Raw genomic sequence first — 26,963 nt, 5'->3', positions numbered from 1 at the left:
GATTCGATGGCTGGATAAATGCGTTGTGACATCGTACCGTGGGAAATACGGGGTTTTATCAGTCCCGAGTAAGGTTGTATTCCCTCGACACTATGAGATAACTTATAATGTTGATGTAGTATTCATATGTATGTATACAAAGTTCTTGATGTAAATTCTTTTCTAGATAAATCTATTATCAAGCCCTAAAGCCTTTGAGCATTCTTGACATCCATGCAAGGTCACATGCAACCACAAAAATCAAACATAATTAAAGCACATTTATCACTTATTCATGACATATAATATACATTGCTGCTTGTTAAGAAACAAATAAACATAATTATAAGCGTTCAATCGCGATTCGAATGTGTAATATTTTGTACTTGGGCTTACATCCCCCGAAACGAAGCCTACGGGAGACCGAACCCAGTCATAGCGGGTAGATGTGCACTCAACTGTAACGACGGCTTCCGATTGGCTGGTTCATGTGCTGATATGCTAAGGGCTCATTATGTGAGAAAGATGATCTGCTTGATGGACATTTTAGAAGTATGGCGAGTCACAAGAAAGTAAGACTCTCTATGGATAACAACTTCTTTTATTGTACTTGATGCGTCTTTTCAGTATGGATTCACATACCGTTGTCAAAAAAATCATATTCACTAGAAGTTATCCATAAAGAATGTATATAGGTATGTCGGGTTTTCAAATATGTTCTCTGAAATTGCGTTCGATACAATAAAAAATCATCTCAGTAGAGATGGTGAACTACTGAGTTGCTGTCATTCGTCCAAGTACAAACCAGGACTTGAAACTGACAAGAGTTTGCACCAGTCTCCGTCAGATCCAGACATCAGAGAAAAATGGATGTAGTTTGTTCGCAACCCACAGACATAAAAACGTGTCATGTGTACAAGTATCACACCTGCCTAATTACATAATGTGGCAGAGACAGGAGTCGGCTGTACGAGTCATAAATCAGTTTGTTTTGTTTATGGCGTTGAGCTTGATAGGTGTTAAGTTCAAATTGCATGTGGTCAATGATTGAAGCTGTGTGTTGCATATTGTCATTAGCAGACAGGCAGGCAGACATACTGGTGTCAGTAAACCAGACATTGAGCTTTTTCTTTGACAGAGGCTGCTTAACACAATCAATAAGTTCTTTTTACATAACAAGTAGATTATTTACTTCTGTGTGTACACAACCAAGATTATGCCCAGCGCAGCACAATTGTTGAAACCCGCTTTTCCCCCAGCGCTGGGGGAAATTTAGTGAATCGTTTGAACTCTGATTTCGCGGGCCTTTTTCATCACGTTTCTTCAACTTATTAGGTTTAATTGGTATTTGTGATGATTTGTTTCGGTAAGTGCATACCGAAAGGTAGCGGAATCTGCAGAGTTGTGTTTTACATTGCATGTGACCTTTAAATCTCAGTCTGTTCACAACCATGACACACACATTCTTTGGTCACATATTTTGGTGGTATGACTAACACATTGAGGCAGGGATGGCACCCTCGATCTGAGTGAGCGAATCAGTTTGGTTTTATGCTGCTTTTAGCAATATTCTAGCAATATCACAGCAGGGGGACAGCAGAAATGGACGACAAACACTTCTTAAGGTATGGCAAAACTTTATTTCTGTGAATATGAACATGGGCATGGATATTTCTCACTAACACAGTGCCCCTTTGATATGGGCACTTCAAATCCTTGGTATAAAATACATGCATCATAACCTTAACATTCACGTTGCCTGTGGTGATATGTAGCAATATAAAAAATACATGGGGAGGGCAAGACATTTGGGAGACTAGCTAAAGCACAAGCAAATGTATAAACAATTCTGTGGTTTCATAAAGATGCATTCAGATATGACCCTGGTGTTCCACAATAACATCACCAGACACTGTATTTCAACTGACACCAGTCATGTACGACATGCTTTATACCAATGTTACAGCTAAATAACAATTCCCATATAGATGGAATATTGCTGAGTGTGGCGTAAAACTAAAAAATAACAATGCAGTGTGCTGTATTAACAGACTGTCATCAGTAACACATTTTACTTTTACAAGAACTGAGCTTTCTGATGAACTGAACCTTGCAGCATTTCAGTCTACATCCAAAAATGGTTAATATAAGTGAATATATTCTGAACATGATAAAAAATGCAATGCTTGAAATAACTGCATTTTCAGCAAGTATTCTGTGAGTACAGCCTTACTTTATTGATATTTGGCAGTCAGTAATCATCTACAATGTCTTCTGAGAATGTCACAAAAGGTAATGGAAGGGATGGCAGTTGATGGTCAAAGACAGTACAAAATAAACTCACACAGAGCTCTTGTGCAGGTGAACTGAAAAAAATATAGTGACGGTACTTGATGGTGCTTCGTTGTAGCAAAATAAATATATCCACCCTTCTCCCAGCGCTCAGTTCAACTTCCAGCCTGGAACACTTGGCTTCATGCACATACCCTTTCAACAACTTATAAAAAACATAAAAAATATTTGGCTAAACTACCAGCACAGAAAGACACAGACCCTGAGTATAATACAACCAACTTCTGTACTTAACAAAGACATGAATACAGAATAACTTCTCCATTTTGTTATTGCATGATGCAAAATGCAAGGTTTACACCTATTTTACTGTTGCAGTTACACAATCAATGAACCTGAAGTTTCAGACACCTATACCTTTTTAATTAATCATACCAACAAACTTCCAGTTAATATTTGAGAAATTTCATTAACACACATTTTGTGACCCATGCCTACCTGCATAATTAAGGTTGCAAATGGGTTTAATAGAAACTCTTAATTCATTCTTGAAAAAGCTATATTAATTAATTGTATTCGAGGGGATAGGTCTGAGTGTTGCAAGTGAAAATAATGTATAGTCCAAAACCATTCAGCTAATTCATATGTGTATGTAAGCAATGCAAATAATGAAAACATTTACCCCGTAATTTGCCAAGCTCTAAGATTTACCAAATCTGAAAGATAATTCAGGTTTTGAGATAGGTTATTCAAGAAATGGTAAAAGATGCTTCAGATCTCAAAAGTAATCTGTTACGTTCACTGTTTTTTGAAAGGCACTGAATTACTTGAATAACTGGAGTATTTACATAGGAAGTGTATGATGAAGGCCCAGAAGACTGTCCTACAATCTTTGTTACTGAGTATTATGCATATAAGATCTGTAATTAGGTCCACATCTTAACAAAGCAGATCATCCATTCTGTGATATTCACAGACCTCACTGTCCTGGACATTTGTGAATATACTGGCATACTAGTAACCACTTTGTAAACAAAAACCGACATTAATTGATTGTAACTTGTAACAGATACACAAACAATTTTAAAAATGAGCATTTGTATAAAAAGCTTAAGTCTGTAACTTTTCAGTGCCAAACGTAAAAGCACAATTTGTCACACACAATATTGCTTGTCTCAACTCCCCATACTGGACATCCCCAAGATGTATCCCATCTGTAACATAGGTCAGTCTTCTAAAGCCCAAATTCAAAAGACTGGGTCTTGGAAAAATGTTTGCTCCAGTACGCACAGATAATCATAGCCTACTAATAGCAGCAAAATCTACAGAAATTGACGGTGATAGCCAACCTTTGGCTACTGACTAATGAAAGAGTTTAGCAAAGACTCAGCACCAGAAAGAAACAGATTTTACCTTGTTACTAAAACTTTCATAAAAAGCGCTAAAATATGCTCGAGAAAATAGCATCACAAACATCACAACATGAAATGATACCAGTAAAATGACTAACAACTGTCGGAGCATTAATACTGGAAAACACAACATTAACAAAGAGTACTGTACATACAAACATAGGAAACAGAATGCACTGTGTCATGTATAAACCCAGTGAATGAACTGGGCGATATGTAGCAAAGACATGATCTACACCATATGTATGTACCAAAGAGGATAACGATATTGCTATGTAAAATATAATTGTAGAAGTCTATTTCCAAATGTATTTGCTCATAAATATTAAATAGCCTTGACAACAAAAGTGTTTCAAGGATTTACAATACCAACAACAAATTACCACAAGCTGCCAAGCTGATTATGCAACACAAAACATAATCGACTATAAGACTGCACAATTCTTTCTTCAATGGATATATGTGTTTGTAAAGACTTCCAAAGGAGTGTTTATGATTTGAGTATGATTTTACGCTGCTTTTACCAGTGGTGAGGGAGACCAAACATGGTCATATGAGAGGGATCGAACTTGAGTCTTCAGTGTGACAAGCAGACACTTCAACCATCAGGCTATCCCACTGTCTCGATTTCCAAAGGAACTTTCACAACTCCCTATTACTTACTGATCACAGCACAAGAGGCAACACTTAGAGAAAATGCATTCTACATTACTATCACATGTATCAACAAAGTGGACAAGCGGTAGCCCTTCTGGGGTTGAAACGCGGAACAAAGAAGTGTCTACAAAAGACACTCTACAGATTGTTGGTAAGCTGTGCTAATAAAAAGCCCACAGTGGAAATCAAGTCAGCTGAGAAGTGCAGATCAGCAGTTTGGACACAGACTGCAAGTGATACATCACCTTCATGAACTGCTGGGTACAATGTTACATTACCGAAACAAATGTTATGTTTCATGTTATATTACAGTAACTACCAAATTATTTTAATTCTATACAAGTATTGCCAACTATACAAGTTACAGTTACAACACAATACAAGTGCTGCTGTAGTACTGATTTGAAACATCACAGACAGATCAGATCTGATGGAAGTTAAAGGCACTTGACAATTGTCACAATGCATGCATGAAATAGTCTTGCATCACAACCATCATGCACCCTTTCACATCACAGAAAAACCCGAAAGAAAACTCTTAATATATCAAACAACCCTTTTATCATACATGAAGACAATATAATGGAGGGAGATGGTCTTGCAATCATAGTTATGGAAGGAATATGGTTCATGTTAGTAGGCAGAGGTCTCATATGTTCAGTTACATGATCAGCACAAAACACTCTCAAAGCCTACTATAGTTAATGTTCTGGGTCTACATACTAATCAAACCTCTTGATGATAGTCGCCTCTACTGCATGCTGTTGAGTTGACAGGCGGTCAGGTGCTGCTAGACTTTAGCCTTCTTGACCTGATGCTGTATCTGAGTAGACCAGCTGTCAGTTTCTGCTAGACATAAGTCTTTGAGTCATCTGATTCAACACGGTTGTTCGCTCCCCTGTGGATCAACTTTGGTTCATCGAACTCCTCGCTGAGTCGGGGGGAGTACCGGCCAGACTCATCATCAGACGTAACGAGAGCAACTGTTGATGCAGTGATTTCTTGGCCCTGAGCTCGCATCAGCTCAGTCTTCAACACTATCTCATTTGTCACGTATGCCTCACGTCGGATCTGTTCTTTCAGCTCGGATGGAACATCAGGTATCATCCATGCCACTAGACTTGTCACCACAACCACCACATTCTGCAACACACAAAGTCAAGTAAAACATGATATATATTAATATATGATCGTGAAATATGACTGAAATATGATCATGCTTGATGTTTGGCTCCTATTAGCATTAACATATCATCCAAATGTTTACTTTAAGTTACAAAAACAACACTCTTTAGTGTTCATGTTCATTGTGAACACTGCATTCAGTAAATCATATATATGCCATAGAGAACTTAATCATGTCAGTGTCCTAGCCTATCCAAGACACCACTTACCTCAAAGACAACCACAAAAGCTAACTGTGCAGCAAGAATATGCCAGAACACTTCTGACCTGCGGTACTCTCTATCATAGTGCCAGGGTGGGTTTCGGAAATCTTTGTACCTGAAAACATTAAGCACTTACTTTATTCAAAATAACTTAAATATAGAAGGATCTTAATATAATGCTTGCTTTGACTGCACTTGCTTCTAAAAAATATCATTTCAGTTGTCAAGACAATTCAGCCTCTTTTCAGTACAAGGCTCCTGATCATTGTTCAAGGTCAGGAGTTCATACTTCTTATTTTGGGGAGATGAGTACTGGAAAGACTCTAGAGTACACTTAGAATACTGAATGGAATTTAATGGAGTATGACTACTACAAGACTAGTAAGCAGATCATTCATTACCTATACAGCAATGTGACTACTTGACTGTTTTTTCTGGTGCTCGGTCTATGCTAAACTCTTTCATTAGTCAGTAGCCAAAGGTTGGCTATCAGTGTCAATTTCTGTCGATTTTGCTGCTATTAATAGGCTATGATTATCTGTGCTTACAGGAGCAAACAATTTTCCAGGACTCAGTCTTTTGAATTTGGGCTTTAGGAGAGTGATTTATGTTACAGATACGATACATCTTGGAGATGTCCACTGTAGGGAGTTGAGACAAGCAATAATGTGTGTGACAAATTGTGTTTTTAAGCTTTTAAAGTCATCAATCAAATCCTATTTCTGAGAGAAACTTGCAATTTGTTTCTGTGCCGCCATGTTTACATACACATACACATGTGCAATTTTGATCAATCAAATTTAACCGAGTTGATTTGCTGTGGTACACGGTTTCCATAACACCCAGGATTCCCAAAACATGACAAGGAAAATCCAAATTTGTCGCTATCATGAAAATTCAAACATGGGACACTGTTTACAAATCAGCAAAATATATTTCATACCAATACATCTATAAATGATTCAAAGACTGTACACCACTGCTGTGGTGCATATCTCCTACATTACCAAGTTAGTGTTGGTCTTCAGGAGCATCTTCTTATACTAGATAGCTATAGATTGTGTTCATGCTGTTGATCACTGATTGTCTGGTCCAGACTTGATTATTTACAGACCGTACAGTTGGAATAATACTGACACAACGCTAGTAAGGAGTGAGTGAGTGAGTGAGTTTAGTTTTACACCGCACTCAGCAATATTCCAGCTACATGGTGGCGGTGTGGAAATAATCAAGTCTGGACAAGGCAATCCAGTGAACAACAACATGAGCATCGATCTGCACAACTGGGAACTGATGATATGTGTCAACCAAGTCAGTGAGTCTGACCACCCAATCCTGTTAATCGCTTCTTACGACAAGCACAGTCACCTTTTATGGCAAGCATGGGTTGCTGTAGGCCTATTCTATCCCGGGACCTTCACAGGTACTAGTAAGGAAACAACAATATATAGTTGAAATATTGCTCAGTGCAGCGTCGAACAACAACCAACTAACAGGTAGCCAGTACATTCTAGCCACAAGACTTATTGATATTAGTCATTTATCTAGATTCAAATGTGGACAAACTGAGTAGAAACCACTGACCTGCATATTGCTTCATTAAAAATAATGCTGTCTGATGGACGATGGTCTTCCTCAAAGTCACTGGTGTTGAAATATGCAAGGCTGTAGTTGACGTAACCTTTGAGACTTCCATCGTCACTGTAGCGCAAAGTGTAGACCAGTCGAGGGATGAAATCTGACGTGAGTGAGATCACAAATGCCTGGCCAACAGATTAAGGAACAGTCAGTTAATGCATCTGGGCCCTAATCCAGAAAAAGCACTGCTAACATTAAAACATACTTTATCATAGGATTATGAATGGCATAGTGCTAGGAACGATTTTTGGATATGGTCCTTGGTGTCATAACCTAACTAACACTTACTCCACCCTAAGCTGGCATCACCATTTATGGCAATAACAGATCAATAGGGGAATAAAAGTACACATACTTAAAATGACAAAAAGTAAAATGAATTATATTGGTGTTCAAATTGGTTTAAGATATGCGAGAACTGTCAAAATCAAGCTTCCTTTGGGATACAATATGTGTGTACTTTGCATTCACGAGACGATTACACTTAGACAGAAATGTCAGTGTCCAGGTTTCCTTTTGATTACAACATCTATGTGCTTTGTAATTTTGTAAACCCTATATTAGCACAACAGACTTACATTGGTGATGATTGCAATCCTTGAGAGGCCATACAGAACACTGTACCAAATACCTGTAACACATATAATTGAGATATTTACATACAACAGCAGAAAGTCGGTTTTGTCATGCAGCAACCTAAGGAATCTATGTTTATAATAATGACCTGACAAAGACCTAACACTTGCTGTATATTTTAGCTGAAATGTGTAGACATAATTAACTTAAAAAAATAAAATTAGTGGTCCCTTTGAGTTAGTAGTACCCAGAGTTTACAGTAATGTGGAATTCCATGGATAACTTGTATATATGTCTTTCCTTTAAGAAAAAGGCAGACTAATTTAACACTTCTTCTGCCAATTTTGAAATGCTGATACGTAGAATTACTGATCTGATTTCCTGTGAATTATCAAAAATTATCTCACCAATATTGGCTGCCCGATCTGCCACTGGTCTGCGAAGTTGTGTTATAAACTTGGCTGCATCACAGCGAATCTCAATGATGTTGTTCAGCAGGCAGAAAATAGGGGCAAGTGGAAAGGCAGCACAAAATAATGTCAGGAACCCAAATTGTAGAGCTGAAAGGAAAAGGCTTACAATCATCAAGATGTCTCCATGACTGTAGCAGGTAGCATGTAACTGTTCTATATTGTTTTTGATAGCAGGCACTGACTAACATTTGTAACTTGATTTAATAGTCATCAAAGAGCTAACAACCTGTATCATCAACATTTATTTTGTATCATCCACAAAATATACTTTACCAGTATGAAAAGTTTTGAAAAGAATGTCTGTAAAAATTGTTTGAATCTTTCTGAGTGATATTCAGCATAAGGCATCAATGTAGACAGTATACATGAAATCTGGCTGAGATTATGTATTGTAAACATCTTTATACAGTAGGCCCCCATACAAAGGCAAAAATACTACTCATTGAAATACATTTTTCAGTTCAAACTAAGTTGACATCATTAGTACTATTTCATTATCTGGATTATATAAGCACAGAATAATTTACAATAATTTGCTTAAATGCTATATTAAATGTAATCATGTTCACCAACTCTAGTGTTGTCTACCAGTTGTAAAATTTCTTTTTTCGTATGGCTTTCACCTTAGCCTGTTTAGGATTGAAGTGATGCAACAGATGCAACTTACCCATTTCCAAGTACTCATAGAACAAAACTGTGGTCTGTGCAGCTGTCATCTTATAGTCTTTCTCCCATGACGTCTTTGCTAGCTTCTGCTCTCGCGTCTCCTTTGCACATTTCTTTTTGATGAATTTGATAAGTTTCCTGCATCACAAGGCATTGTAACATGAGCAACTGGAACTGTATTGCACTAACAGACCTGCATTACTTTGCTGATGTTGTTCACCTTATAGCATTCATTTTCTCAAACATAACATCAGAAGAACTTACGGCAGCACTATCTCCACAAAGTTGTTCTGTATGAGCTGTTTCCCGATCATGATGATAGCTAACTGAAGACACAGCTCTATTAAACAGCCTCCAGCCTCACACTGAAATATACAAGTTTGTCATAGCTCAAAGCTGCATACCAATACTATTTCTGGGCTTTTTAGTCACAATGAAAGCATGCTGGGGGGCTGTGAGACTATGAATTATGTGGAACTTACATAAATTACAACAGCATGTATAACAAAAGTTACCATTAATGTAACCAGATCCACAGAACAATCTTATCCCTGTACATAAAGTGATGATATCTTCCAACAGGAATGACAACCACATCTGTTCTCACCTCTTCCTGACGTCCTCCAAAAATAGTCCTGTATTTCCCAGGACGTCCAACAAACCTGCGAACACAGATATGTCACAACACAGTTGAATGTCTGCTGAGGCAGTTCCATCCTCGATATCTCCTGGGTATTTGTTTGATTGGCATTATTAGAAGCTGGTAAGTGATAAGAGGGTAAGATTCTTTATGGATAACAACTTCTTTATTGCATATGATGCGACGTTTCGGTATGGATCCTTATCCCGTTGTCAAGCAAGAGTGGAGTAATACATCACAGAACCAAAAATGGAAAACATATGGCCCTCACAACTGTTTCTGATGGATATGTTTATGCCCATAATGCTGACTGTGACCTTAGTTTCTGTGTTATAGAAATTTCCTCTCCTTACCCAATCTTTTCCCCCATCTCATGAATACGTGTTTGAAGAGTTTACAGTGTACTATATCTTAACATCACTCATTAGTTCTGTTGATTCAACCCTCCTTTTCAAAACCTTTTTCAGTTAACCATGAGATCAAAAACACAACAAAGGACACACTGATGGTGGTGTTTAGATTATTCACATTCTAAAATGGAAGTTCTGACTAGTGTTTACTCTCATAATCTAAGGAACAGAAACTTAGTGGTGAAACAGTAGCAGTGTCTATTACTGGCCTTCTCAATATTCATGTGGGTATAGATGTATCAGTATTTTTATGAAATACCACATCCTTAAAGTAATCCATTATTTTACAATTTCACACTGATTCACCTGTTTATATGAATTTAGCAAACAATGACTCATCAAGTATTCTGTAGTAATCACATTACAAGGATCTACTCACCTTCCCTTGAAAAATGCAATATAGATGATAGAAGAAAAGTAGTTGACGAACTGCAGTGCAAACAATTTCAAAGTGATACTGCTGTCATATTCGCTCTGTGTGCGCAAGCACTCCCAGTCTGTCAGCCAGAAAGCCAGGTACCCATACACCTGTGCAAAAACAATTAATGCAATGAATTTACCATATGTAACTGAAGAAGTCTATCCCACAAACATTACAAACTATCATTAGATCACTCAGACATTTGGGACTGGTACTTACAAAGTTCAGCAGTAGGATGATAGCCAGGTTGATCAAGGCAGCTGTCACTGTTGTCAAAAGACTGGCATTCTGGTAGATGAGATTGACAGTTTTGGCGGTAACGGCACTACTGTTAGTGAATATTTCCTGTTTTCTGATCAGTTGTAATGCAGCCAATGTTGACACCCTGTAAGCTATCACTCCAATCACTGCACCTACTGCCATGAGAGCCTGAAAACCAATTGACAAAAGTAAAGGCATAAGGTTGCCTGCCAACATCACATCTCTTATTACCAAATAGAACAGAATGTTCACTTCATTGACAAAATGTTCATCAGTCGATGACCTTGCATTGGTCTTTCATTTGATAAGGTCTGAAAAACTGCTAAAGGGGACACTTGTTTGATTGGTTGTTTTTTTTATGAACTCCTTACACTCAGTATATGGCAGAGGTCTAGAAATAATCAGGATCATACAATACCATGATCAACAGCATGAACAATGATGTATGAAATCTTGACAAGATGACGGGTCAAGTTACTGTTAACTAAGTCAGCAAGCCTGATCACTCAATCCCACTACTTCTTGAAGAGAAGAGAAAAAGTGCACTAAAAGGAAACATCCATTTCAATTTACAGAACCTACCAGTAGTATCATGACTGAATAGGAGCACAGAAATATTGGGAAACGTCGCCTCCAGAATGGAAGGTGGGGTTCTTTAATCTGAAACCGAAGCAAAGCAAGATAACGAGTGAACAAATAACAAAATACATATATGAACAATAGTAAGGTGAAGTGAAGCGAGGCTTTAATTCCCATTTAAGACATACTCAACAAATTCTTCACTGCATGTTCCAACATGTCGCAATAAGTTGCATTTAACTATCAAATTTTAGGGCGTTCCCATATCTTTTGTTAGTTGCGTATTGTTTTTTTTTTCTGTGGGGGTGGGGGGTGAGGTGTGTGTGTGGGAGAGGGTCAATCAGACAGATACTCACCCCTGTAACTGGGTTGATTTTCAGTGTGTGCCAACCCTCCAACTGGGACAAATACTCAGGCCTCGGAGGTTCCTATAAAACAACACTTTATGTTCATGACAAGAGCTTGAGATAAGCATTTGGCCATTTTGGTATGATACCGATACTTGTGAAACTTAAGTTGGTATTTCCAATTTCAAATGGGTACCTACACTTTCTGATATCTACCACTTTTTTAAAATCTGGTATTCATTTCAAATAAGAAGTTTTATAGGTGCAACATGTTTTCATTCGATAATAGAAATAATATACGATCCTCCAGGTTAAAGATGAATGACAAATAATGATAAATTAAAGCTGATAGCTAAGATAGCTTTATACACTCATGCTCTGAGAAATATTTTGTGCCTTAGTCTACATCTCATTTAGTGCCACAAACAGCTAATGTTAGATATCACCATCAATTGAATCTCATAGTGAAACACAGCACTTGCCTATTAATTCATCTAGCAGTCTTCTAATGAAATAGTTTTCTGTTTTGTTTCATTTTGAGTGTGATTAAGCTTTTGATCACATGCTCTAGGCATTATCCATTGTTTACAATGTAGAGAGAATACAGCTATTTATAGATGGACCAATCAGCAAAGGGTTAACAAAACATGACTGATATTCTATCTGTGTTGCCCATCTTAAATGCATCTTCAAATATTCAACATTCTCTTAATTGTGAAAACTTGGAGATGGAAAAGCTTAAGGTTTGTTTCGAATGGATTGAATTGATATGACATGCAACATGATTTTGACGTACAGGGTAAATACACATTGTTAGTTCTACTTAGAGCAAATGTACATATTTAGTGTTTTTTCATATGCTGACATATATTTTTTCTTGCATATGCCAACTTTTCAGCTGCATATTATACACAAATACGCAGCGTATCTGGAGCTCTGCATGACAAAATCCTTTTCCATTATAATGCAAATAATGGACATGTTTCAGCTCCTAAATATGAAGTAACAGATATTTAGATGACTAGAAATAACAGTAAGCCAATCTGTTAACATACCTCCTCAGAAACAAAGTTTGTAAGGTCCCACTTGTACTGGATCGTGGCCTCTCGACGTTTCCAAAACTCAAGAAACAGAGTACCTGAAATTATTTGTAAAGTAATATCACATATATTCCTGAAGCAATAATGCAACACTGTTGAAATCAGGGGACCAGTCAAGGGAAAGATAGATTATTATCTTAGTGTCTGAAGTTATCTCTATGACATGATTGAGAAAGTGAGTTCTGGTTCTGTTGAGGTTATTACTTACCGGTAAATATTGCAAAGCCTCAACATCTGACAAATCTGTAGTAAGAGTGAGTGAGTGAGGAAAGAACTTTTGTTTTATGCCGCTTATAGCAATATTCCAGCAATATCATGGTGGAGGGCACCATAAATGGAGTGCACACTGTGGTAAGGTGATCACCTATACTAACAATGGAACACATACACATATTATCGTGAAGATTTCATGAATACACTAAAAACATGTTTTGATGTAAATTCTTTTCCTGAAATCCTGATGCTCAAGGTGGATAAAAAGTGAAGTGCATGGCCATAAACCAAATGGTATCCTTACCCCACAGTGACATAAAGATGGCAAAGAAGACTGTAGCACCATTGTCAAATATCCTGCTGACAGATACATGAGTACATGCCTCATGTAGTTTCCAGTAGGGACACTGGCGGTCACACAAGGGGCACATGGTGATGTTGTTGTTGGGATCACACAGCTCAGCCCTGCAGGGAAACAAACACTAGTACATGCATATACTGGAGACTAGCACATAGTAATGATATCATTAATCAAGGAAGTCAAAGTAAAGGTAAGACTGATGTCAAGTTTCATACGCTCAAAATGTAATTAGATCCATGAGTGTGTGAGAGGGAGATGTTTATATTATTCCGCTGAGAAATATCTTTCCAAATAACACAAAGTGTAATACATGGACTAAGTGCATTTTCAAAAGTGTGTGAGTGTATTTAGATTTCATCACTAAGAACTTTTCCAGTTTTATGTCTGGATCAGACAATCCAGTAGTCAACATTAGCACTGATCTACACAAATGGGATACAATGACATGTGTCAACAAAGTCAGTGAACCTGACCACCTAATCAAATTAGTTGCCTCTTATGACAAACAGGGGATAATACGGGACATAAATCAAACACTGGATTTTCATGGGTCAGCACTTTCAAGAGCCAGGAACAAGAAGAGATCTTAGCAGCTTATCTATACTCTGTGACACTGAGAATGTTCAATCTCACCATGTGATCCAAAAATCTTGACTATCACCCATTTACTAGACCACATAAACAGTACGTAGTTTACTTACGTCACGTCATTTGTGTACATGATAACACAGCCATAGATGAACACTATCAGACCAACTATCGAGGCAGGAACCAACATTGTTGTGTAGAAACCAAGCCAGGCAAAATATATGGCAATCTTCTCACCAAAGTAATTTCTGGAATACAAACAAGAATACATGTGCAAATGCATGGATATCATTTCTATAATTAGGAAAACTAAAGAGTTGGGTTGAGCACTTGAAATATATTTCAGTTGTATCATATTGTGTCAGCTTAAGAGAAAAGAGTGAGTGAGTGTGTTTTTAAACAGTTTTAAGCAATATTCCAGCAATATCACAGCAGGGGACGCAAGAAGTGGACTTCCTAAATTGTGTCCATGTGGAGAATCGAACACGGGTCTTCAGCATGACAGGCTAACGCTTTAACCTCCAGGTTACCTCACCGCCCTAAAGATTAAGAATAAAGAAAGAAAAGGTCCTTGCCATCATTCTAACATAAAAAAACTACAAGGATAGTAATGTACCCCAGCAAAGTAGTCTAAGTACCCCTGACCTCCCTTTATGTAGTATACAGTTAAGGGGCTCCAGATAAGGGCAGTATCAGCATATGTACGGGTTAAAAAATGCATCATACAACAGGAAATAATTTAGAAACAGTAGGATATATGCACCACAGCAATTGTGCATGGTCATTTACAGACATACTTGTCTGAAAAAGTATTGTATTTTGTTTATTTACCTGTTGTCACAAGAATAGTGATGTTGTGGCACATACATGAAACGAAACAGAAGGCTACTGGTACTCCTTTGAATTCCATTCCATTCAAAAAATGAGAAGTATGCAACCCTGATGTTGTAATGTAGCTACGAATGTGTACCTGATGTAGTCATGAGGTTGAAACTTGAGGAAACTCTTCCATCCTGCCCAGTAGTCATAGAGCAATTTGCGTGGGTTGTTGGCAGACCCCGGCTTCCAGTGACCCTGAAATGACATAGATCTCCTTGTGTCAGATATTGTTGGACCTTACAGTACAACATTCATGGCAGATATGAATCAATAAAATTCACAGAGCATGTCATTGCATCCCAAATGCATAGAACAATGCTCATGCTATAGATCACAGGATTGTCTGGCCCAGTCTCAATTATCCAGACCATGCCACATAAATGAATATTGGAGTGTGCAGCAATAAACAAAAAGCTAACTATCCATTCTTCAAATCACATTCTACAAGGGAGTTAACCAGCATTTCAAGAACAACAGATGCACTACTGAACATCAGAAATATCTAAAGAATTATTTTTCAAACTTGAAAATTTATACAATCCTACAGAGGTTATGAATTCTTTGAAGAAAGTCGTCCTTGTGGCACATATAAGTATTTTCATGTCCATTAAAAATCCCACAACACTTGCAAAAATATTTTGCAAAAGAATATTTACCAAACAAAAACTTTGTTTTGTCTTGCGACACCACCCTTACAGGGCCTCACCAGCTCAAGTCAGCGAGCCTGACCACCCAATCTCGTTAGTCGCCTCTTACGACAAGCATAGTCACCTTTTATGATGGGTTGCTAAAGACCTATTCTACCCCGGGACCTTCATAGGTTGAGAGGAGGGGTGACTAAGGCAAGGACCTACACTGTCAAGCCTTTACTGTTGATTCACTGATTGGTAATACACCCATCTATAAGTCCCATTCCCCAACCCAACATTTGGGAGAGTGTAAATATAAGCTACTCACCAAGATGAAAACTTGCCCATAACACACAACCGCTAAGCAGCGAAAAATGGAAAGTTAAAGCCAGGCACTGACCACCATAGTGGGACTAAAGTGGGGCTACCACCAGATACTGCCACCGATATAAGTGTGAAGGATAGAACCCAAAACTAAGTGCAAACAGAGTTAGTCATCTATAAAGCTCACTCAGCTTGAGAGGGACTACTCTGTCCACTGCGAAGAACTGACTGGCCAAACTGAGCACTGTTTGAACTGAGTCAGCCTTTCATCCCTTGGGGGAGTTAAGCCCTTGTGAATGGAGGCCATTCAAATCGTAGACACTATCCATCATGAGAGAGCATGTCCAACACATGCGCATTACGGAGTGTTACCGGATGCAGGAACTGTGAAGACTGGGAGAACGACAGGCGCTGTCACATGAAATCTTAGGTAAGCATATTGATCTTAGGTTGACAGGAATCAGGAATGATACTTATGAAAAACAGAAAGCTCCAGATCCGAAGACATAGTGTGTATGTCCCTGACTTTCTACCAGATGTGACAGTGACCAAAAATGCCATCTTCCAACTTATAAACCAGGAAATAAGTGGAGTGCCACCTTGATGGCAGCCTTGTGAAGTAAAGACTGGGCCTCGGCCCGGAGTATGTCCGACAAAGTTTTTGTTTTATAAATATTTTCCTGCAAAATATGGTTACAACTGTCATTTTTAATGGACATAATCATGCTTATATGTATTCCAAGGAGGACTTCTGAAAAACAAATGTGATTTATTAAATGTTTGCCATATCTACCTAAAAGGCCACTATCTTACTGTAATGAGCTGCCACCATGCCCAAAGGATTGTAAGATGTGCACTTGCTCACACAAGTGTATTACTTTACAAGAGCATTACTTAACATTCTTACTGTGGACCTATCACTGATCTCAGCACAGACTGACCTCATGCATGGGGTAAGCTGCATCATAGAATCCATCAGCCATCATCTTCTTCAAACCTGCAAAATAATACACATATTTTTACTGCTATGAAGTACCTTTATTCAATAATAAACGAGGTCATGGATTTGGCATAGTTAGTCTTGATCATTGGCTGTAACATACCAAATGAAAATGCTTTTCCCTCATCTTTCTTGAAAGCTTTCCTTCTCAAAATGTAATCCACGATCCAGCTTCTTACAGCATTTGAAAATTTAAGTTGCTTGTTGTCATCCATCTCAAACCTGGCAAAACAAAACATATCATTAGGTGAGCTTATCTGACATCACTGTCCCTCCTGAATTCTTGAAATGTGTATAAATGTGTAACTATGGATCCTAAAGAGTTTATCACTACTTAAACTTTGTAATTCCAAATACATAAAAAACACTTGATGTTTCAATAAGAAATTCCAAATCACAGTGTCATGTGTTTCGATCAAAAAACCATATCAGGACAAAATACAATACTTAGAAGACACCGAAAATACCATGTATCAAATACATATCAGCACATCTTGGACATAAAATTGTTCCTGAAGCACTGGCTCTGAGAACATTATAATATATATACTGGTTAAAAGATGACTTTTATATTATCTCAAACAGCCAATATCTTTGCTTGCTAGCTCCTAAAATGTCATGATTAATCCTGTCATGGTAAATCTGAATAACAGATATTAAGTTCACTTTGTGAAATTTTATCATTCAAAATAAACCTAAATAAAATACATTACAAAGTCTATCATACCACAATCAGTTTCAAATTAAATCTCAGTACAAAATCAACAAAACTTTGAGAACCTAACACCTCATAGCAAAGAAGGTTTATAATAAAGGTGACGTTAGCTGCTCAATGTAAAGATTGTGCATTACAAGAGGTTATCAGACAACGAAACAACATCTTGAAAATCAATGACAGACACAGCAACTCATAATATGGTATGTACACTTACAAATATTTCTTGTTCCGACTGTAGGGGCATGTGTAGCGTCTCCTTACAGGAGGCATGACATTTTGGTCTAGTTGGAAGGGAGAGAGGAACCGCTTGAAGAAGCCGGTAACCGAGCTCCATATTCTTGTTGACACAGCCTGCACGGGACTCTAAAACACATGAGACTCAGGCATGTTGATCATGAAGATCTATTTGGTACAACAGTTAAAACTTTAACATAATGAGAAATTCACTGATACAGAAATTATTTTTATTTTACTTGTCCAATTTCAAACATGTCTAGAAAACTCTGAAGAAGATATCAGTGATATGACAGTATTGTTTATGAACAAAACATCTAAGACATCCAAGCAGCAAAATGGTCAAATGCTAAATGGTAAAGAACTAGGGAAGCTTCTACATGCTCTATGAGAAATCTCCAGCTATCACGATGCAAACTGACATAACTGTATTACTCTAGAGGAGAAATACATAGTAGTGTGTTAATGTCATTGTTTTGGATTAATCCAAGTCTCTTGGATGGGATGCTTCTAGGTGATGGATGATGGATGATAGACCAGGTTGGGGGACCATTAGTTGACGAGCATGTCAACATGCAGGTTCCTTAATTACCAAAACCCACACAGATATACAGTCAGACAGACAGAAAGACAGACAGGCAGAGTTAGAAACACATGCATTCTGGTCACCAAACACAAATAGAGTGAAAAGACCAGGCATTGACATAACTGATCACCAACACCAATGTGATACAGGACTGAAAAAAATCTGACAGATATGTCAGTTTAATGTGGTTTACAATTTGGGGTCTTGATTAATTCTTGTTGAATGCATGGGACTAAGTTGTCACATCATTTGGACAGTTTGTAGCTGACAGTCACAGCACTATGCATAGAGAATGTGCTAAATGTTTGGCCTGGGGAGTTTCCTTGGTTATCAAATTAAGATCACAATATGTATGCATCCTTGATTATCAAGTGTGTCACATCTCCTTTCAAGTAGGATAAATACCCTGCACAGTTCAGTATCATAATTCTGTTCTGAGTCTGATTCAAATAAAAATTTTTAGAAATATTTGTCCATGACTATTAGATTCATGAGAAAGATTAATACATCTCTTCTCAAGCAATGTTAGTGGATGGGTCAACAATATTTAACATTTGCTGGAGATACAATACACAAGATTATCATGGATGCATGTTTTTCAGATTGACAGACATGCCCCAATTTTTATTTGTATTAATGGCGGTGTAGTTGGTGCATGCTCTAATGTTGACAACACTGCTGGTGTTGTTAGTGCATGTCTCAGTGTTGATATGACTAACACATAAGTGTGTGGTGGCAGGGTAGTCTTGTGGTTAAAGCATTGGCTCATCATACTGAAGACCCAGGTTCGATTCCGCACATGGGTACAATGTGTGGAGCCCATTTCTGGTGTCCACTGCCATGATATTGCTGGAATATTGCTAAAATCAGCTTAGAACTACACTCACTCACTTTATGTTAGTGCATGCTCTAGTGTTGAATTCATTTCAAGTGTATGTTGCATCTTTAATTGTCACTTACAAGCTGAAATGATGATGAAAAACAGTTTCTACAGCTAGAGAACTTCTTTAACACGAAGACGACATCTATGTTTAGATGTAGATGGAGAAATCATTGTTTGTTATCAGCAGGTGTTCTAATGTTCATGTCAATGCATATGTCTTTAATTCATATTCTCATGTAAGTATTGTTGATGGTATTAGTTTTATTTTCTTTTATCTGTTTTTAAGCATGCATCACATTCATTATTCATAATATTAGTGGTCTTGCAATGGTATCAAACACCAAATACCACAGACATTTCCTTCAAAATTTCTATTAAAATACAAATGCAGCAAGGTGTTTTTTCTATTTATTTTGATTGACAGATCAGGACAATTAAACTGAAACCTTGTTTCTACTTCTTTATTGAATTTACTAAAAGAAAATGACATAAATTTAATTACATCTTATGATAATCTTAAATGAACAAGTAATAAAATTCCAGAAAAGATATGCATTACTGGAAAGAAGTGCAGGCAATATCAATGATGCAAAAAAATAGTGGCATTCAATAAAAAGGTAAGAATTGAGAAATTGTACTTTTCTGTTTGTTGGTTTAAATGCTATCAATGAATGGCTCATCTTTTCACATTAAAAACAGTCATTTCCTTAACACCCATACATACACTGTAACAATTATTTTGTTTACTGAGATATCTATTAAGTCATAAGAATATGCGTATCCTTGTGACGAATACGTCACCAAGTTATGATCATTAAGATTTAGATGAGTTTTTGATTAGTAGTTACAGTGGTGTCAGACACATTAGCTGTGTCCCATCGTAGTCTCAAACAGGGCTGTAGTGCTGTGAGAGTGGAATTGTTGGACAATGTGGGAAGTATTACAATGACACGGGCAACACTAGTTAGGGAACAGGGAATACATCTCACTTTATTCATTACGCTGTAAACCTGAAAGGGACAAATATGTTTATATAAACCAGAGCCAGATAAGACAGTAAGACAGTTGTTGCAGAATCCATTAACCAAAACACAAAAAAATCATGACTTTCTGAATAAGGGGTGAAAAGGAAGACACAGCAATTTAAAAATGTTCTTAATTCAATTTACTTTCCTTGCTGATATATGTACTTCAGAGGAAAACTGTTTAATACAGTGTATCTACCGTTCAATGTGTGTCTTGGATGAACATTTACTGTTACTTTACCATCAACCATAACATCACAAAATGTTAATAAAATATGAAAAAATACCTGATGAACACCATAGCACATGTTCCATTTACTGCATAAGCTAACACATATGATACACACATATTTACTCCTCCAAAGAAATTACAAAACACCAATTCCCTTTTATATGATCCTAGCTAATCCTCAGTATTATATGAACTATAACCACATGATAGTTAACTGGTGTTTTTCTAACCTCTTTGGAGTAGTCTGTATCTGGATTAGACAAGGACACTTCGACTACCAATCCCAGATTAATAATAATCTGGCAAAGCATTTTTTTTTATAATCAGTTAACTTGGAAAACAGGATGTGCAATATATATAAGATATATATATTCTGAAATATGAAATAGTGACAGTATCTTTGGGCTTTCAGGCATACATAAAATACATTTATTGATCTCTTATCATGTGTTTAAATTAAAATGCTTGGAATTTGTGAGATGCTACTATGAAAGTAGATGTATGTACCTCCAAGTCCTCGTATTTGTCAGCCATGTTATGTAAGACCACCGTCTATAAGCCAAGCAGCCCACATGGCAACATCAGTAACAGCATCAACAGCAATGCGCACGGTAGATCAAGTCAGCACAGTGGTGGCACACGACACCCAGTCGGGTGGAAATAACAAGTGGAAGGAAGAAAAAAACACAAAGCGAAGAATAAGAAAAAATGCAAACACACGTTAGCTAAAACACATTAGATGTTAGTTTGATTCAATGAAACAGTAAAATACTACAGTGTTTGACACAGACCAGACTTTGTCAGTCATTCAGAGCAGCAACACATGGAAAAATCTACTGGTCATGTTGGATTTCCTCAAGAACTAATGTTCCTGACCAAAAAGAGTTCTAAAATGCATTATTAGTTTTTTTGTGTAATTAGAATGAGAAACCAGTTAATATTGTAGCCACTGTTTGCGGGTTGTTTATATTACCATGGTTACAGATTTTGCTTCCTGTCCAAAGTTCATCAATTAATAATTTTAAAAGTGGTGCAAACTGAATTCATCTTCGTTTTGTTCCCAAAATATTACATCACTAGACCAGTATTTATTTCATTCATATATTTCTTTTTGACCAGAGCATCAGTGTAAGTGTCAAACACTGTCACTACCAACACTAACATTGGAGAACTAGAACTGGAACGAGACATGCCAGCGAATGAACAAACTAGTGTGCCTAACTGGAATGAGACATGCTGACCAATCAACGAACTGGTGTGCCTAACTGGAATGGGTGTCAAGTGAAATGGAAGATGGTGAAGTGGATGTGATGATACAGAGTGAGATTATGTCACAAATCCTATGGCTCTTGGCATCATTTTCAGCTGATTTTATTGGTGGATGAAATCTTATTCAACTTGGACTCTGGACAAGTGGCTAATATTGCAAACTGATAATCTTGTAACATCTTTCACTATTGGGTATGAAAACAGAATTATTTTACCTGTCATTGTCAGATCATAGGTTTTTGGATGTCACATGTTTTCAGTTGGCAGTGTTTATTTGCACTATAACGTGGCTGGTTGTTTTACACTGACATTGCAAATACTGGGATTTTTATGGCTTGTGTTTAAGTTAAAGATGTCTTTAAAACTTTAAAAGCATGTTTTACAATTGTTTTACAATGGATGATCATAATCGTCTTGAAACCCATAACACAAAGACAGCATGTGACGGTTATTGCACAGATTACACATGTGAGCCTTGTTGATATGCGACTGCTGAAGAACATTTTCAAAAGTTGACAGTAATATGCCTTGCTAGGCATGTGACATTTTTTTAAAGTGCTGGACATGTGACAAGTAAATTGCATCTGAGACATGTGACAGTCAAACCCCAATGATGGTTATAACAGCTTAACACCCAATGATGGACACGTGCCTGTTAAACCCCAATGACTGACATGTGAAGGCTCAACCCCATTCTAGACATCTGACAGCTAAACCCAAATGATGGACATGAGCCTGTTAAATCCCAGTCATGGAGATGTGACTGCTAAACCTCAATCATGACATGAAACATGTACATTGCATGTTGGTCCTGTGACAGTTAAACAAATGATGAAGAAGTGAAATCTACCTTTTGTTTTAAACATGTCACAAACATGGATAAATCCCACACTGAGCAATAGCAAAGCGTCCCAAAACTGACACTGACATGTGGCACTAGATATTTAGCATGATCATGAATTGTGTTTTGTTTTATTCCTCTTGAAGATTTGTGTTGAAATAGTCAGAGTTGCTTGGTTTCACTGGTGTTACAAAATAATGGATAGACAGCGTAAACAACTCACTACAGTTAGCAGTAGTGTGTACATATATACACTTTGCATATCAGTGATCCAATTAACTACTAAAACATTATTGCCAATACGGATCAGCAAGAAAAGTAATACTAGACATTTTTCTTCATTTTCTTGGTGTATGTCAAATGTTTCATTATTCATTATTTATGCCAGTTGATAAATGTATGCCAACTTCATTCATCAAGTATTCTACTAAAGTCCTTTACAGTTGAATACAGCAGTACCTGACTGTGTTAAAGATAATAGCCAGTTCTGCAGCAAGTTAGAAGCTGGACATGTAGCAAACTAAGATGCAAAACATGCTCATTCTTCTAATATCACATTTAAATACCTTCCTATGCCAGCTTCTCTTGTACACATGCTGTCATCACAAAAAGGAAATAAAAACTCAATCATATGATAAATTGTTTTGGCCTTTCATTCATCATCAAGTTATGTGCGCTATATAAATATCCTATAATAATTATAATAAAGATACATGATCTTAACTCTTCTACACAAAAACATGTCATATATCTAAATTATCCCCAACAACGCTTGTCACATGTCAGTCTACTTAATTATCCCCATAAGGACACTGTTACTCAGCATACCACTTGTCAATAGTCAAATGTCATTGTCACATGTCTCCAGCAAGCCACATACCTGCAAACCAATATAATGTCACCTAATGCATGTCACAAAACTTCTTTCAAGGCACCAATGTTGACTCAGACATCTGGTATGAATCTTATGTTTTCCCATGAGTGGTATACATGTACTATAGTTTGTGGTAAATTGTCTCATTTCTCTAAATACTCTTTACTCATGTCTGTAGTTGATATTTGTGTGAACCTACGATATTTCTTGTGGAAGGTATAATCTTTAAATGGCAATATTACACTAGTGTAATGCCGCTAGACATATGACCTCTTAATACTTCACAGTTATGACATCACAATGCTAATGCCACTGTCGCAATGGCACTACACCTTGCTTGACTCGCAGAAAGCTGAGAATCATCACACTGTAGGCAATTTCGCTGCAGATTCTATCAATTTATGTTGGAGAGCAATATACAGAGTATTAAACTCGTTTCCATAAAACACCATTTTCAGTAAACTTGTGAAAGATTCAGTATCCAACTCACTGTTGCTCATTTGATACCAAATCATTAACTCATTTGATAAAAATGGTATTACACAGAAGGTTGTCTAGTATCCTGTATGTAACACTACAGTTTGTGGGCAGGTCAGTCTAATGGCACAGTGTATCAGCATATCAGCGTCACATTTTGCTACCTGTTTAATCTCCTGTATGAGATTCCATGTGCACATACTACCCACTGAAACACTAAAATCTGTTGTCAGATCAGGCTGACATACTGCATCAGTGCTGCAGTTGGTAGGCAGATTAATTCCTCTATCTGCTGTAAAACTAAAAGCCTGGTTTGGTATTGAGATAGAATTACACCAGAGTATAAAGATGAGTCTCCATACCTACAGCTCCACTCTGTGGATCAGATTAGCTACAGCTGTTGTCATGGTTATGCTACAACTTGCAGGCAGATCAACTGCATGTCTCGCTTCCTTATGTTATGCTACATAGTCTGAAGCTATTGGCAGTAAGCACACCGATTAAAAATGTTAAACATTCTAATTGTTTAGTAATCATTGTAATAAAGATGGCCGGTAGTTCACTCTTGCTCAAATCACCTCCTCCAATACAAGACTTGTTATCTTTCTGTCACCCAGATACAGATTCGATTCCTGTATAAGGATATGGAGAGAACATATCGTTTCATGAAATAAACAAAAATACTTCAGTTAGTAGTGAAGGTATTTGGTAACTATATAACAGTCAACAATTTCACATACACATCACAGTGATTTTTACAGTATAGTTTGGGAGCAGCAGGGAAATAATTTGTCTTTGGGCATGGTGACTGTGTTGGTCCCACATGGTTACCCATATGTTGTGTAAGCAACTTAAGGAACCATTGTCACCACCTGGTGTAAAATTACAATAACGAGTACAACATTGGACTTACAATGGGATGGGGTTGACCATAGACTCTATTTTAGCCATACAAACAACAGATACTGAAAAATGGTATTCTTGGGTGCTATTGCAACATCTGATTCCTCACTACTTAATATGTCATTCGGCACCAAATACTTACCTTTACTCACACAGAGGAGTTGCCACATGAATAACCAGGATATGCTTCCAACATTATGCCTACTTATGTGCAATTACATACAAACTTGAAAAAAAAAAAAAAAATCGGAAAGATCTTTCCATTTACATAATGTAAATATGTGCAAAAGGCAGTCGACAGATCAGTATTTTATACAATCATATTTGGCATGACTGTTCAATGTTGAAAGAAGGGTAACGTTTATGGTTTCCACTTTAGTGAAACAAACAAGTATTTCATTTCTGATCGACCACGTAAATCTATAGACCCCACAATTAGAGGATCCTTTCACCTAAGGGAGGCAAATTTCTCTCTTTCTGACATGAAGGAATTTCATCTCCTATCACCAGTTAGTTCTCACATTGGGTGACCCAAACCAGTAACTACCGGTACCCACTACCCACTACCCATGAGGGTTCCTAGCACATGCCTGGGTTTATATCATGAACAGCTACCAAAACCTCAATGCACCCTGGGTTACAGTCTCACACATACCTCCTTCATTGGCATACGGATCTTGAGTATGTCAGCATATCTCTCCAAAACTTTATAAGGAGCGTGGATCTTCACGAAGTGTGTCTCGCCATTCCTCTACAATTGAACAAATTGTATAAATTCATACTATATGGTGGTTTTTAAACTAGATACTTATACATATATGTAACGCTCATACTTTAACATACCCTTACCACAATCATGGCACCACAATTGCTAGGAACAAGGCCCTAAAGAGGTAAGATATTCCTTCAGACATATTACACATATACAAGTAAAATGTTTTTATGGAACTGACGATCATTTCGATCTTCCAGAATTATGTGTTTTTGAATTAGAATTAAATTTCATAAGACAACAAAAATCTATACAATAAATAAATGAATAAAACATTTCATTCATGCAGAGCATGGACATGATGGGGGCTTGTCTCACCTTATCATACTCCAATTCAAGGCCTTCATCACGCAAGTTATTCTCAAAGATCATCCTTGATTCCTCAGCCTCTTGCTGTTTCTTAACCTTGACCTTCCATGCAAGGACAAAGTCGATTTGACGGTTCCCATCTTGAAAGAACATGTTGCGGACCTGCATTGTTGAAACACCATGTTAACATTAATTAGGAAAACAATACGCCTGACAAAATTTCCACAGAATGTATCCAGAATTGTTGCCATTTTTATTTAAATGTACCTACAACCTCTTGGAATGCCACATATTTCATCAAGAGCATATACAACGGTGTCATGACAGAGCTTGGAACAAAGTTCAACTATCAATGTAGCTTGACTGTCACAGTCATAATATCACATAGCAAACCACAGATTTTTAACTAAATAGCCACATCTACATGTATAAATACATACCTACTGAGCATTTTCTTGTCAAACAAACAAAATTAAATGAAACATAGTTTATGAATTAAATAAGAATTCAAAACCTAAAGAATTGATCATGCTCTAGAGTTAAAAATGTGCAAAGGGTGAGAAAAATGTATCAAACAAAACACACAAATCATGCAGACAAGTTTTAAACTAACTGGAGTGAAATCAATAAACATCAACCTGATGGCGCTTAATTTTTTTTATATCATAAACATAGATGGTAAAACTAAGCAGGTCCATTCTGTAAGCTGGCAGTATACCAAAAATATTCTTTAAAGCATAAAACATAATGCATCAAACATAATACAAAAACTTTAAGTGTACCAAAATTTAGGTAGAATGTCTACATCAAGAAAATAAAATTTCTTCTGGAACTATGGCCAAACGTTACATCTTATTATTTATCCACACAAAAAATAATATAGAATAAACAGAACCCCATCCTAATTCTGACCAACATCCACAGCCTGTACAACATTGTGAGTCTAAATGTCAGACCCAGTTTTTCATCATATATAACTGTATTGTTTTGTGTTGAACATATACATC

General features: G+C 37.1%; 1 protein-coding gene across 7 annotated transcripts in view; it reads right to left on the bottom strand.

The window, feature by feature from the left end:
* Positions 1 to 1,599: 1,599 nt before the first annotated feature.
* The window catches only part of LOC137286569 (anoctamin-1-like), a 40,572-nt gene continuing 15,208 nt past the window's right edge, over positions 1,600 to 26,963 (bottom strand). For 3 of the 7 annotated variants that reach the window (XM_067818500.1, XM_067818498.1, XM_067818503.1), the window contains 23 exons: positions 25,966 to 26,118; positions 25,531 to 25,626; positions 21,019 to 21,063; positions 20,244 to 20,264; positions 17,766 to 17,914; positions 16,937 to 17,055; positions 16,775 to 16,830; positions 14,972 to 15,075; positions 14,115 to 14,249; positions 13,357 to 13,517; positions 12,795 to 12,877; positions 11,749 to 11,820; positions 11,396 to 11,473; positions 10,772 to 10,981; positions 10,511 to 10,659; positions 9,689 to 9,743; positions 9,346 to 9,446; positions 9,083 to 9,219; positions 8,350 to 8,502; positions 7,945 to 7,997; positions 7,313 to 7,491; positions 5,735 to 5,843; positions 1,600 to 5,483 (listed from right to left, as the gene is read on the bottom strand). In XM_067818500.1, the coding sequence (XP_067674601.1) occupies positions 5,190 to 5,483; positions 5,735 to 5,843; positions 7,313 to 7,491; positions 7,945 to 7,997; positions 8,350 to 8,502; positions 9,083 to 9,219; positions 9,346 to 9,446; positions 9,689 to 9,743; positions 10,511 to 10,659; positions 10,772 to 10,981; positions 11,396 to 11,473; positions 11,749 to 11,820; positions 12,795 to 12,877; positions 13,357 to 13,517; positions 14,115 to 14,249; positions 14,972 to 15,075; positions 16,775 to 16,830; positions 16,937 to 17,055; positions 17,766 to 17,914; positions 20,244 to 20,264; positions 21,019 to 21,063; positions 25,531 to 25,626; positions 25,966 to 26,118 (2,712 nt within the window). In that variant the 3' untranslated portion in view covers positions 1,600 to 5,189. The remainder of the gene's footprint in view (positions 5,484 to 5,734; positions 5,844 to 7,312; positions 7,492 to 7,944; positions 7,998 to 8,349; positions 8,503 to 9,082; positions 9,220 to 9,345; positions 9,447 to 9,688; positions 9,744 to 10,510; positions 10,660 to 10,771; positions 10,982 to 11,395; positions 11,474 to 11,748; positions 11,821 to 12,794; positions 12,878 to 13,356; positions 13,518 to 14,114; positions 14,250 to 14,971; positions 15,076 to 16,774; positions 16,831 to 16,936; positions 17,056 to 17,765; positions 17,915 to 20,243; positions 20,265 to 21,018; positions 21,064 to 25,530; positions 25,627 to 25,965; positions 26,119 to 26,963) is intronic. The other 4 variants (XM_067818501.1, XM_067818499.1, XM_067818504.1 and 1 more) reach the window with 2 other exon arrangements.

This window comes from Haliotis asinina, chromosome 6 (assembly GCF_037392515.1).
Source record: "Haliotis asinina isolate JCU_RB_2024 chromosome 6, JCU_Hal_asi_v2, whole genome shotgun sequence".
NCBI lineage: Eukaryota > Metazoa > Mollusca > Gastropoda > Lepetellida > Haliotidae > Haliotis > Haliotis asinina.
The sequence above is the reverse complement of the archived record's forward strand: the minus strand, read 5'-3'. Positions and strand labels throughout refer to the sequence as shown.